Source organism: Lactuca virosa, chromosome 7 (assembly GCF_052849685.1).
Source record: "Lactuca virosa cultivar CGN04683 chromosome 7, Lactuca_virosa_CGN04683_v6, whole genome shotgun sequence".
In the NCBI taxonomy this organism is placed as follows: Eukaryota; Viridiplantae; Streptophyta; class Magnoliopsida; order Asterales; family Asteraceae; genus Lactuca; species Lactuca virosa.
Window position 1 is genome coordinate 194,102,261 of NC_136432.1, and position 14,852 is coordinate 194,117,112.

At 33.2% G+C, this 14,852-nt stretch overlaps 1 protein-coding gene across 1 annotated transcript; it reads right to left on the reverse strand.

Annotated features, from left to right (window-relative positions):
• Nucleotides 1–982: 982 nt before the first annotated feature.
• On the reverse strand, nt 983–2,868 carry LOC145125314 (large ribosomal subunit protein uL30w-like). The gene is made up of 7 exons (XM_079060784.1): nt 2,754–2,868; nt 2,064–2,255; nt 1,883–1,980; nt 1,732–1,789; nt 1,573–1,652; nt 1,385–1,487; nt 983–1,298 (listed from the first exon to the last, which is right to left on the reverse strand). The coding sequence occupies exons 2-7, from the start codon at nt 2,244–2,246 to the stop codon at nt 1,083–1,085; spliced, it is 738 nt and encodes a 245-aa protein (XP_078916910.1). The 5' UTR covers nt 2,247–2,255; nt 2,754–2,868; the 3' UTR covers nt 983–1,082.
• Between the last annotated feature and the right edge of the window lie 11,984 nt (nt 2,869–14,852).

Consider the following 14,852-nt stretch of genomic DNA (forward strand, 5'->3'; position numbering starts at 1 on the left):
CTATATCTATATATCTTATAACATACACATTTTTACTCAAATCATATTCATTTGAAACCTCATATTTGAATAAATATCACTTAAAAGTCACTAAATAATAATTAACCATTCAAAAGTTTTACAACTTATATAATATGTTTAATAAACAATTAGTGGATATTACAAAAAAGCCAATCTTTTTGAATAGACACACAAATACAAATCACATATAAAACTGAAAAAAAAAAAAAAAGTTTATAGGTTTTTGACCATTTTTCGAGTCATCTTATTATGTTAAAGTTTTTAATTTGTAAGTTTTTTATATACTAATTTCATTTTTTCTTGGTTTAAGTATTATTTTAAGACAATCATTATATGTTGTGAAATTAGATTAAATTCATATTATCGATTATGTTATGAAAAATAATATACTCCCTCCGTCCCAATATTATTGTCCACAGACAAAAAACACACATATTAAGAAAAACATTAATTACCACTAACTTTATTTAATAAAATAACAGTTTTGTCCTTATTTTGCATTTAATGTTCCATTAAATGCTTAGTTGGTTAAGAAATAATAAGGGGGTATTTTAGTAAAAATGTTATTTATTTTTAAAAGTGGACTGTTATTTTGGAACAAACCAAAAAAAAAAGATAGACTATAATTTTGGGACGGAGGGAGTAGATAATATTTAATTAAATATTGTATATATGTTTGTACGATTGTGTTGCTTCAAAATAATATTTAACTAAAAATCATGGATATATCATATTATCCATGAAAGTTTATTTTAAAATGAAAATTGTCTATCTTTACCTTTTTATATTTTAGTATATGTTTAACATTTTAATTATAATAATAAATATTTTTTATTTTTTATTTTTTATTTTTTTTCGGTTTAGTTTTCTGTTTGCACAATAACCCAATTTCGATTTCAGTCTAGACCCCTAGATAAAACAACAAAAATACTCTCCATATTAAAAAAAAAACACACATGAATAGACATAAAGCATGCAAATAAATAACTAAACATAAATAAATTCCAAATAACAACATATCACCAAAAGAAAAACAAAAACGAAAACATATTATCAAAAATCTAATTCATTCTCCTGATGAGTTCATTGATATAATCTTCCCGATTTCCAGCATCACCACCTTCAACATAATGATTCCTCTTCTTCTTCATCCCACCAAGTGGCGCCTTCAATTTAAACGGCCACAAAAAGTTATTCGCTTCCTTAAAATGTGGGCCCGCAGTCAAAATCTCATGTATAAGATCTTCCACACAAATCAACCCAAATTTCCCCAAACCCTATAAAAAAAATAATAAATAACTCACATCAAAATCTAATAATAATAACATGCAATAAATAATAAGTAATAACAATATAAACAAACCTGTTCAACAATAGAATTATCCGTGAGTGCAATTCTTTGTTTGTTGAGCTTTCCATATCCTCTCTTGTATATCAACTCCTTGACACTTTTTAAATTTGGATACCTAAATGAAATTAACAAAATTGGAAATTGTAATAATTTTTTAAAATTGGGAATGTGTTATCTTTATAAATTGTAACGATTTGTACCCGTATGTAACATATGGTTCTACTCTGTGAAGCATGTTTAATGTTGCTTTGTTGACTTTCAAGAAGACTCCGTTAAATATCTGTTTATATAAATATTATTTAATAGAGATCAATATAATGAAAATTTAATAATTTTTTTGTTGGGTAAAACAAATAAACCTGTCTCAAACGTAAAAGCTGCAAAATCTTCTTTGATTTAGGGTCCATAGCGTTGATACTAAACATTGTGCACAAGAAAAATTATTGTTATGTAAAATAAATATTAATAAAAAAAATAATAAGAAGAATTTTAGTTTATTTCAACACCTACCCACGGATACGAATGATGAACAACATTTTGGCTTCTGGGTTGACATAGAATCCACCTTTCAATCTTGCTTCACGTTTCAATTGAATTAGCTCCTTTTGCTGAATTTGTGATGAAATTCATGAGTGATTGAAGAAAATGATTATATAAAGAAACAGGAGAAATGAGAAATGAGAATGAATACCTGATCTTCATACTCTTTCGTGTATTGTTTGGCTCTATTGAAGATCAATTTCCTGTTTGCAGCATTCTTCTTCTTCACGAGTTCAGTTTCTTGCTTCTTTGCTAAAGCCCATTCTTCGCTTCTCTTTTGCTTCTTCAATACAGATTCAGGAACCAATTGTCCTAACTTCGTGTCTTCAACCATTTCTTCACACTATAAATTCTCATATAAACAATAAATTCATTACAAAAAGCAGAGAATGTTTCGATATAACAGCTGATTGCTTACAATAATCATGAATTAACATTCTCTCAGCTACAAACAAACGAAAATCGGGATCAAATATAACTTTTTTTTTTTTTACATTCAATACAAATCGTAGTGCAAATTTAAAGCAACAAAGAGTAATACATTCCAGAAAAACTACGAAAGTTGTGGAATTGAAATATAATAACATAATCTCAATAGTAAAAAGCTCTTTCATTAGGGAAAAATCTAGACATTCGGTGATCTCTAATCGTAAAAATCCTAACTACAATCTTCGAGTACTAAGAATAATCGCAAAAGGCTGCAGATATAAATCCAAATAATCTACATATCATAAACTAAAAGAAATGATTTCTAAACTGAATGATAATACAACACAGAACGATTTGATCATATATGCACTAATCACGAATACGATGATGCGAGAAAGAACTAGAAACTTACGGTGGGTAATGTGCAGTTCGTAAAAGTTTGATAACCGGAAGCGTCGCCGGCGGGAAGAGGCCGCCTTTATAGTTTATAAACTATCGAACTCTGAAAATAAAAGGGGAAATAGGGTTATGTAATTCTAGGGTTAGTTTTTCCTCTTTCATGTTTATGGGCTTATGATTGACATTACCAAATGGGCCTACTTGTCCTGAACAAGTAGGCTTGAGTGATAGCATCTATTCTATTGGGCTAAATATAACGTTAAATAAAATTAGGTCGTTATTGGAAAAACCGAAAATAGGTAAGCAAATGTATTTTTGAAATGGGGTTATTTCCATAAAAGACCTTATATTTTGATTTTTTTTTTTTAGACCTATAATTTTTTTATTTTCCGAAAAAGACCCAATTTATACCTATTACTTGTTGTTTTAGACCCTAGCAGGTCACCAACAGGTAAATTATGTATTTTTTTTTTCATAAAAGACCTTATATTTTATAGTTTTTTTCATTTTAGACCTAAAATGTTTTTTTTAAATAAATTCAACTTTAAAATTGGTTATAATCTTCAAGACCAAATATATAAGACACTTCTTGACTACACCGAAAAAAGAAAGTATACATGTATAAACTAAAAAATGTTATCTAATCTATTATCTTTTGGTATAACCTAGAAGAATTGCAAAATTTTATTTTTGTGTAAAAGATATAATTAAACTTTATCTTGGATATATATTATATCATTAAACCTGATATATTGTTTATAAAAAATGTTATTATTACCGCTAATAAAAAGTTTGATGTTAATTTGATATTTTTTGGTAACATGGATAATACATGGCTAGGAAGATTCTTTTAGCATAATAACAACTTTTTTTATTTGTAGAAAAAAAATACATACCACGTAATTTAAGAAACTGTATACAAAATAAAATTTTTTAGTTTGTCTATTATACTTATTTGGTGAGTTTGGACATATTTCCCTCTCTCCCATTTCTATATTATTTTTTTGGTCGAATTTCTTAATCATTTTTTTAGAACAGTTAACAAATACACTCACTATCATACTCCTAAAGCAAAGTCATATAATATTTTGTAGCATTAGCCCATTATTCATGGGGGGGGGGTGAGGGGGCAAAGTGGGCAGCTGCACATGACCCAATTTTTTTTATTATATATATTATATATATACATTTATTTAAAAATAAAAAACTTATAATAGCGATAGGAGTCATTTTTCCCTGACTCGTCCTGGGCATTTGAGGATATATATACATCTCCAGGACCGACCCTGCCATTATTGAATAATATTTTATAATTATATCAAATACATACATAAAAATATTAATCCTAAACATTCGTAATAGTTTTGTTTAGATATATCAGATTCAAGTTTAAGACATTCTTAAAAAATGTTAACATCACATATAAATACATAAAACTATATTATGGGAATGAAACCATTTGAGCATAAATTGATGCAAAAGTTAAAAATCGTTGTATGTGTAATAGTTTAAAAAAAATGTTTCATGCGTAAATAAATACGATGCCAAAAGATGCAAAAGTTAAATTGTCTATTATTTAAACTAAAATAATATAATTATGTTTTTTATGCCTTGACGAAATTAAGCTACATGAACTTGGTGTAGTGAAGAAATAGCTTTTACAACTACTTTTTTTTTTAAATATACGTGGACAAAGAATTGTCCAATCATAAATAAATGTAAGCATAATAATTACATTGTTTAAATCGATGTCTATGTTTAAATTAAAAGGATATAATCGTGTTTTTATACAACTAGTCTTGAAATAAAAAACATTTTAGGTCTAAAGTGGAAAAAAAATACAAAATATAAGGTCTTTTATGAAATAAAAATACTTAATTTCCCTTTTTGTGACCTATTAGGGTCTAAAATAACAAATAACATATAAAAGTTGGGTCTTTTTCGAAAAAGAAAAAAGTTTTAGGTCTAAAAATATAGGGTCTTTTATGGAAATAACCCTTTGAAATGAGACATGTTTTCTGAAAATACATGAAAGTGACTTCTTCACAAAGTCCATCTCAAGAGTCATCATGCATGTGGATTCTCACCGACTTCTAACTATTGAGGACATATGGTCAACAACCCATTGATTATATCATGTTAGACATCTTAATTTCACCACTAGAAAATCAAGTATCATCCACTTCGAAAATCAAGTATCATCCACTTCTTGAATCATCGTTAACTGTTGTTGAAGACGACAAATTAACATCGGATCATGTATGTTAGAAAAGTAAGCATTGTTGATTCTTTTAGCAATATGATCTAATCAACCGTTCTTTTAAATATTAGTAAAACTTAGCGACATAATATACATAATTAATTACTTAAAAGATAAAAAATCGAAATAATTCATGGAACTATTGCTTATGTCCAATTTTGGACCTATATTTTTTTTGTTCCATTTTAGTCATTTCATTTATTTTTTGTCATAATTTCATCATTATGACCGACCGGGATGTTCGGTTTACCTCGCCATGGGGTTCCGGTCTCCATTGTCTCCGACCGGGATATTCGGTTTACCTCCCGTTTCTGGCAGAAGTTGCACGAGGAGCTGGGCACGCGGTTGCACTTCAGCACAGCATTTCACCCCCAGACAGACGGTTAGAGCGAGCGGACTATTCAGACCCTCGAGGACATGTTGAGGACGTGTGTCATTGATTTCGGTGGGAGCTGGGATTCCCACCTACCGCTCGCGGAGTTCGCCTACAACAACAACTATCATTCTAGCATTGGCGCTCCGCCATTCGAGCTGTTGTACGGGTGGAGATGTCGCACCCCGGTTTGTTGGGGTGAGGTCGGACACAGTGTGATGGGTCGGACAGAGGTAGTCTTGCAGACTACCGAGAAGATTCAGCAGATTAGGCAGCGGCTGCAGACCGCTCAGAGTCGGCAGAAGAGTTACGCCGACCGACGCCGATCCGAGTTAGAATTTCAGGTCGGTGATATGGTACTCCTGAAGGTCTCGCCCTAGAAGGGTGTGATCCGCTTCAGGAAGAGGGGAAATTTGGGCCCCCGATATATTGGGTCGTTCAGGATCATTGCCAGGGTTGGCAAGGTGGCTTACAGGTTAGAGCTACCGGAGGAGCTTAGTCGGATCCACAACACTTTCGACGTGTCGCAGTTGCGAAAGTGCATTATGGATCAGGAGGCAGTGGTGTCATTGGATGATATTCAGGTCGACGAGTGTCTGAATTATGTGGAGAGACCTGTGGCCATACTGGAGAGGAAGATGAAAGTTCTGCGGAACAAGGAGATATCTTTGGTGAAGGTACAGTGGGAGCATCGGAGGGGGTCCGAGTGGACGTGGGAGCCAGAGGCAGAGATGCGGGAGCACTATCCGGAGTTGTTCGTCGCGGCAGACTTCGAGGACGAAGTCTAGTTCAAGTGGGGGAGAATTGTAACGCCCCGATTCTCAGGTATTGATTTAATATAAGAGTTTTCTTGATTTCAAGGGCTACTCGACGAGTTGCTTTTCCTACTCGTCGAGTAGCAGCGCGTTGGTCCACGTATTTTAGTGACTTACTCGCCGAGTCCAAGAAGGGACTCGACGAGTAGGAGCCGACAGATGAAACCCTAAATTTCGGGGTATTGCACCCTATTTAAAGGATCATTGGCCTTCCCCAGCCTCCCCTTCACTGCTTCTTGTCCCTTTCAAACCCTAAATCGAGTGTGTGTGTTCTTTTGGTGTGTTCAAGCTTGGAGGAAGAGTTTTGGAGGAGGAAACACTTGAGGAAAGCAAGCAAGTAGAAGTAAGAACTCGTGGGATTCAAGATCTACATCAGTGAACACTCTCTTGAAGGTATCAGACTGTTTTCCTTGGCTCATGTTCATCAAAAACCTCTTTTGGTTGGGTTTTATGAGAGGCTTCTTATGTGTGAGCTAAGATCTGAAGTTGTAACTTCAGATCTGGACTCCCTTTGGCCTCTAGATCCATAAAGTTATCAGTCTTGACTAGAATGAGCCTTCCCTCAAGTGTGAGACTTCATTGCAAGCTTAGTTTTGTCATTAAAGGGCCTTAAAGCTTTGCATGCACGTAAAGTTTGCAACTTTACGTGATAAGCATGCCTTGTAAGGTTGGATCTGTAATCTGGAACCTTTGCATGACTTAAAAAGCATCTGTATAGTTGAAGGATTGAAGGGACTCGGCGAGTCGCAAGGTCGACTCGGCGAGTCATATGAAGATAGTCATGTACTCGACGAGTTGGACGAACAGCTCGGCGAGTCCGATGAAGATTGCCTTGGCTCGGCGAGTCAGTCGAATGACTCGGTGAGTCGGCTAGGGTTTTTCTTTTCCCAACCTTTGGACATGCATGAACTCGACGAGTTATAGGGGAACTCGACGAGTCAACCTAGGATTTCACGACTTCTCGAGCTCAGGAAGGACTCGACGAGTCGGTGAACTACACTCGACGAGTTGGGTCAACATGGATTGTTGACTTTGACTGTGGACGTGGACTTTGACCAAGGGTTGACCAGTTGACCTTTGGGGTATTTTGGTAATTTGGAAATTTATGAAAAAGGGTTTTTATGGTAACTTTAGGTGGAGGAGTTCGTGTTGGTGATCCGAGAGTTGAGCTTATCACTTCAGTGCGACATTTGGGAGGTGAGTTATCCTCACTATATCAACAGGGTCTAAGGCACCAAGGCCGGCCCTTTATGATTTACATTCTGGTTTAGGGCGGTTGCTATGTTATTGTTATGCTAGATTTCATCCTGGTTTAGGGTGGTTGCTATGTTATTGCTATGCTAGATTTCATCCTGGTTTAGGATGGTTGCTATGTTAGAATTCATCCTGGTTTAGGATGGTTGCTATGCTAGAGATCGGTTAGATCGGTATCCTGGTTATAGGATGGTTGCCATGTTAGTGAACTGTTAGATTTGCATGTTTACTTGTTTTATGTATGTGCACATGTTTGTTGGTTTGGGGAAAGGGTTGAGGCAGGTCCTGATGTGTGCAGTAGGCCAAGACACCCTGGGCGGACAAGGTAGACTGCAGGCCCGGGCCGGGCAAATCTAGTCAGGCTGAAGGCCCAGCGAGCGATCCGGATAGGCTGAAGGCCCCAAGGAGGGTGGTCCAGACGTGCCGAAGGCTCGGAGAGCGGTCCAGATAGACTGAGGACCGGGATTCGGTCCAGTCAGACTGATGGCTCATTACGCATGCTGTATTGTTTGCTTATATGTTATATGGTACGATTATGACTGTATGGCGTTGGTATTTTGGGGGTAACTCACTAAGCCTTCGAGCTTACATTTATCAATTATTGTTTCAGGTACTTCCGATGATCGCGGGAAGGCAAAGGCGTGATCGTACCGCTCCTCACATTTTAATGATTTTATGATCTGGTTCTGGGATACTCTGACAATATATCATTTTGAAAACAAGTTTTGTAATAATCATGTGTTTTGAAATGTTTTAAAAAGTTTAAAATTGGCTTGAATTTTATGGGTGTTACACCTTATGAGAATGTTTTGTCTTTTAACATCTTATTAGTACTTGTATGTTTTTATTCATGAGTTTAAATGTGCCTGTGGTGATTAGTTGGCTAATTTCTTGATTAAGTAAATGATCTTCAAATTAGCAAGCAACAAGTGATTTTTGTGTTAGTTTTACTCCACACAATCACAAAAACATTTTCTCCAACATGGAAGTGAAAACATTTGACTCCTCTTGGATTTGGTGACTTTTTGGTTTTTAATGCTAGTTGACTTTCACTAATTACATGCTTAATGGAAATTGTGACTTTGACTAAGGAAATTGTTATGAACTTTTCTAACTATTTCAACAACTAAGAAAAGTCTAAGTAATCTCAAGCTTATTGGATTACTATAGCCAAATTAAGTATTTAAAACAAGTATTGCACCATTGGATTCTAATGATATGTTCATCAAAAGTGAAAGTGAGGAAACCTTAAGTCAACCATCTTTCCCTTATTGATTTTACATCAAACCCTTGTTTTTGTTGGAATTGTCCATTTAAATCTTACTTTAATTCTAGTTTTATTTCAAGTATTTTTAAAAAGACCAAAATCCCCATTTTTATTTTTATTAGAATTTTACAAGTATTTTTACAAAGAGATTTTTCATAGAGTTATAAAATTGAACCAATCTCCATGGATTCAACCCCTTTACCACTATACATTATTTTAGTGTAAAAGATTTAGGGTTATTAATTTTGTTGGCCTCGACAACCACCACATAGGTTGCAGATTAGATGACTATAAACTTCCAAAAACTCAATAGAAGCAACAATGATAAATGGTCTCAACATTGTCATTTCCAATTCCAATAATAGAGTTGCGAGGCTTTAATTCTTATGGTGAGTCACGATTGGAACCATTAATTGCTCATATGACCACCATGGAATTATGGAATCATTACTATGATTAATAAAAAATGAAAAATTAACTTTATAACTCCATATAATAATTTATATTTAAATTCAAAACTTCATCTAACAACTAGAATACAACTCTTCAAACTTAAGTAAACCTAAACATCACTTCAAGATTCCGAATCCCCACATTCCATCATTGAAGATGGAATCAACCAATCAATGGGGGTAGGATAGTGATACCTTGATGTTCTAGAGTAATCTACAAGAATCAAAACTCATTCTAATCAAGTAACAACTCTTAAATAAGAGTTTAAGGAGAAACACCCAAAAACTTCTGTATGAGCTTCAATCAAATAACTAAAGGAAGTTGATGATGAAATGATGTTCTAGAGATGATATAACAACTAGAAACATGATCAAATAACTAATTGAAAGATATAAATTGGATTTTATCATAAAGCAAACCATAATCATGAAGATATAGAGTTATAGATAATCGATTATACCTTAAAGGCTAGGAGATGATTAGGAACAATGGATAGTTCTTCAACACTTAAAAAAAACTTTAAAATACTAATAGAAGAAGGGAATCATTATTCTCCACTGTTAAATGGATGAAAATGTTTTGAGATGAAGAGGTGAAGAAGATACTCTCTTATAAGGCTCTACGAAATTTACAAGAATAGTCCTTCTACTATACAATCTTTTACTATAGCCACCACATGAGAAGGAACTAAGTTACATCTTCATAAGTTTCCAAAATAAACCCTTCCCCATCAATTTCATGACATTCTAGTCCTAAATTAGTCAACAAGTCAACTATTTATCAAAACCTCATAATGACAATTATGGTCCTTTAAACAAAATTTCTTCAATTTCACTCCACTAAACTTTTAATTAAATATAGACATCATATATATCATTATTATTGAATTAAATAAACTTAAATCATTTAATTAATTTATTTTTACTTTATATTTTGATATTACAAAAATAGCAAAAACTTCTAGATCCGAGAGAGGAAGGGGGGGGGGCAAAATTAACGACATGACGGAATTAATAAAAAGATTAGGATAGGATTATACCTGAATGATGCATCGGGATGGATTGACGATGGATTGTTTAAATTATATGAATGATCTTGGGTATGTTTGGATAGGGCTCTGCTATTCAGAAATAGAACGGCTATTTCAATAGAGGAAGAACTTTGAGATCAACTCAAGTCTTAAACACTCAAACTTAACTTGTTTATTTCAAATGGGCAAATGCCCTATTTATAGGCTCAAGAGAGCCGGTTACATAATTGAGTTGCAATCGTTTGATTGCAATACGACATACATATTTACAATATAGCCCCCTAGACTATTGAGAGTTATACACTTTATTTCACATCCATTAATAAAAAGATTAGGATATGATTATACCTGAATGATGCGTCGGGATGGATTGACGATGAATTGTTTAAATTATAGGAATGATTATATGAATAATCTTGAGTATGTTTGGATAGGGCTCTGCTATTCAGAAATAGAACGACTATTTCAACAGAGGAAGAACTTTGAGATCAACTCAAGTCTTAAACACTCAAACTTAACTTGTTTATTTCATATGGGCAAATGCCCTATTTATAGGCTCAAGAGACCCAGTTACATAATTGAGTTGCAATCGTTTGATTGCAATACGACATACATATTTACAATATAGCCCCCTAGACTATTGAGGGTTATACACTTTATTTCACATCCTAGACACTACTTTTTGACAATAATAATTATAAAAGACAAACCACAAATAATTACAATTCCTTACATAATGAAAGGACGCGTGTCTTTAATAATAATGGCTTTTTACGTCATTGATTTCGACATTCCTCCCGCCACCGAAAAGACAGATATTTCTGAATGATGTGTGCTTTGGTCATTGATGACGTTAGTTTTCCATGAACAGTGTTTCTTCCATATTAGAGTAGGAATGTTTTTAGTTGTTTCTCTATGATGGCTTCCATTCTCTTGTCAATGTGTCTGCAATATGATTGTTGGCGCTTTTGATATACTTGAGGTATGGATGAAATTGATGTAATTGTAATTGCCAACGAATCAATCGTCCTCGACAATAATCTTCTTGTAACTTATATCGCCAAAAGCCAAGTAGATACTTGGAATCTGTGCGTAATTCGAATCTGGTTTGAAGTAGCTCGACTTTCCATTTTTTTCAATGTTTTGAGACATGCTAGTGTTTCTCGTCCATGTGTGCTGTAATTTTGCTCAGTTTGGGAAAATGTTCCCGGTATATACTTGCATAGTTTTTGCTCATATTTATCTGTTTTTAATACTTCAGATGATACATCCGTATCAGTGTATGCTTTTGGTGATATTTTCATATCACTGTATACTTTATCATTGTTTACTTCGGATGGTATTTTCATACCAGTGTATGCTTTATCATTGTATACTTTTGATGAGTTAGATATGAGGTTTCCCTCACTATCTAATCCCAATAATACTTTTCCACGTATAATTGCTTTTAGGCATCCTGCCCAAGTGTCTTGTGATGCATCTGTCTCCACAATTAGAAAATCGTCGATTTTTGCATTATATAAAGTGGGAGAACTTGAATTTTTTGTTTTATACTTTGTACCAAAATAGTATCTGTATTGGTCCAAGACCAAGGTATTTTTTCTGATATTTTCTTTTGTAAAACTTTTCTTTCTTTTGCTAAGTTTTTCAAAAATCCTTGTTCTGCAATATAATTTAAACAACCAAGAAATCGTTGTATTTGTTTTCTATTTTCAAGTTTATTAGGAAACATATTTATTTTTTCTCGTATATTGTCTGTTAACGATAATTGACCATTTTCTCCAATTTTTAAACCGAGATATTCAACTGTAGATTGAAAAAGTTTTGATTTCTTTTTTTGATAAAACTAAACTCTTTTCTTTAATTCTTTGTAAAACCTTGATGACTGCATCAATGTGTGTTTGTTCATTTCCTTTTGTAAAAACAATTATATCATCAATATATGCAAGTTTCATCCATGAATCGCTGATATATTGCTGATGCCTGTTTTAAACCGAATGGAAGGACATTCCATTCATAATGCTTCTGAGGAGGACATGAAAAAGCGGTTAGTGGTTTCGTATTTTCATGTAAGCGTAATTGCCAATATCCGGATTTTGCATCAAATGTACTAAAATGTGTATTTCCTTTTATTTTTTCTAAAATATATTCTTTTCGTGGTAATTTATATGAGTCTCCTATAGTAGCATCGTTCATTTTTTTATAATTAATCACCATTCTTCGTTTTCCTCGTTTTATTTCATTATTATTTTCTACATAGAATGCAGGTGCAGAATGGGGACTTGTGCTAGGTCGAATGATTCCTTTTTCTAGTAGTTCAGTGCATTCTTGTTTAAATTCAGAAACATCTTTTATACTATATGGAATTTTATTTGGAATATTAATTTCATCATTAGGATTTTTTAATAATAATATTATTTCTTGATTATTTCTATTTTTTAAATGATCTAGCGGGTTTTCACTACATACTTCTTCAAGTTGTTTTTCAACAATTTCTTTAGCGAACGTTAGTAATATACGTAGTTGAAAACCAACTTCTTGTTTGATTATTTTAATAAGATCATAATGTTTGATAATTGCAGTTTTTATAATACCTTTTGTCGGATGATTGAGACTTATATGATCATTTGTTTGTATAAATGGTTGATATAATTTAAGGAAATTATTTCCTATTACTAAATCTATTCCTGAATCATGTTGATATATAGTTGGAGTTTTAAATGACCATTTTTCAATTACTATATCTATGTCTCTTCCTACGAACCAAATTTTGTGAATTGATTTATCAGCAATTGTAATTTTTAATAGTTTTTCTAATTTTTCTCAATTTTTTAATATATTTCTTCTTCCAAAACATAAAGTAGCTCCTGTATCTATATACGAAACTAGTTCTTTATCTTGTATTTTAGTTGTAATAAAGGTACTGTTTGGGTTAATATTTGTTTTTCTTTTACTCTTAGAGTCAATTTATAAATTTCTATATCTGTGTTTTTATTTTTTCTTGCAAAGTTTCCATATTAACAAGTTGTGTTTGTTAGAGTGGTTGAAACATTGCGTATTGTTTTTAAATTACGATTTTGCGATTTTTTTTATTTCTTAATTCCTCTTGTAATCTAGATATCTTTTTTAATTGATTATTATATTCTTCATTTACTGATTGTAATTTTAATAAATAATTTTCTTCATATGATAAATCATTTTCTAAATGTTGAATGGTATTAGAGATATTAGAATTTATTTTCCAATGGTTTTTTTAATATATTAGTCCAAAGCATGTTATCTTTTGAAGAATTAATTTGTACTTTTGAATTCATTTTAACAAATTATTAAAGCGTCTGAAAGAAAATTAATTGAATTGTTAATGTCTTTTATTACTATTTTAAAATGATTAATTTGAGTTCTTAATCTTCCAATTTTAATTAATTGATATGCAGTATAATTCTTGCTTTTAGAAATTAGTTCGTGTACTTCAGATTCTTTTTCTTTTAAATGTTTTGTGGAATTTTCTAAATCTTTCCATAATTTTTTAAGTAAATTAACTTTATATTTATTATCGAAATTACAATATATTTGGGTTTTGTTGCTCATTATTTATTTTTACCATGTAAAAGGTGGTTTAATAGTGAGTGATTTTTGTTTAATTGGTTCTTTTTTAAGTGGTTCTTCTTTAATAGTTTTTATTTTTAAATATTTTTCAAGTAATATTTTCTGTTGAGTTAAACTTTGTAATAGTTCAGGAATTTGTTTTAATACAAGTAAACTTTCTACTTCTATAATTGTAGCACCTGGTTCCTGGTATGTATTTCATTTATGTAATTTTACATTTTTGGCCTGGGACTCGGCGAGTTGATGGCCCAAATCGCCGAGTAGAAGCGGGATAGAACGTAGGGTTTAAGTATGGGACTCGTCGAGTCGGACCCTGGACTCGACGAGTAGGCTCTGTCTGGACAAAAACCCTAATCTGAGGGTTTGCACCCTATTTAATCATCTCATTCAGCCCCCACTCATCCCTATTGCTCCCAGAAACCCTCCCTAGCAAACCCTAAGTGTTTTGGTGCAAGATTCAAGGCTTTTGAGTGATTTTGGTGGATTTTGATCACAAGGAAGAAGGAAGAGCATAGAAGAATCAAGAGGAGACTGAAGGATTCGAGTTTGGTGCATCATTTGCTGTTCTCAGAAGGTATAAAGTCTATACCTTGCTTGTTCTTTTGTTAGATCCCTTTTTAGGGAGATTTAGGGCTTTTATAAGCCATTCTTGGTAACCAACCATGATTGCAAGCATGGTTGGGGGTGGAGGCTTCGGATCTAGGTCCATGGAAGGGTCACAAGGCAGTTGGGGGTTGCTTTTGCACCCATGGAAGGTCTCATGCATCTTAAGAGCTTCTTTTTGGGCATTTTAGGCTCAAAGTCCCATGCATGCACGTAAAGTTTGTAACTTTACATGCTAGATTGAGTTTAGGGACATAGATCTATCATTTGGACAAGAGTTACACTCCAGAAATCGAAGAAATAAGACTTGGACTGCATCGACTCGGCGAGTCGTTCTTGGGACTCGGCGAGTCCAAGGTTAGACTCCCCTTTTTTTGTTATGGTTCATGGGAACCAGTTGGGTGAAAGAAAGGTTTTAGAGGGTCCAAGGGAGTGACCCAAACGTATTGGG

Coding starts and splice junctions, on each gene's coding strand:
- LOC145125314 (XM_079060784.1), bottom strand. CDS start 2,246: ATGGTTGAAGACACGAAGTTAGGACAATTGGTTCCTGAATCTGTATTG. Junction 1,488..1,572: donor GAACCATATGTTACATACGG/GTACAAATCGTT, acceptor AATTTCATTTAG/GTATCCAAATTTAAAAAGTG. Junction 1,299..1,384: donor ATAATTCTATTGTTGAACAG/GTTTGTTTATAT, acceptor TTTTTTTTATAG/GGTTTGGGGAAATTTGGGTT.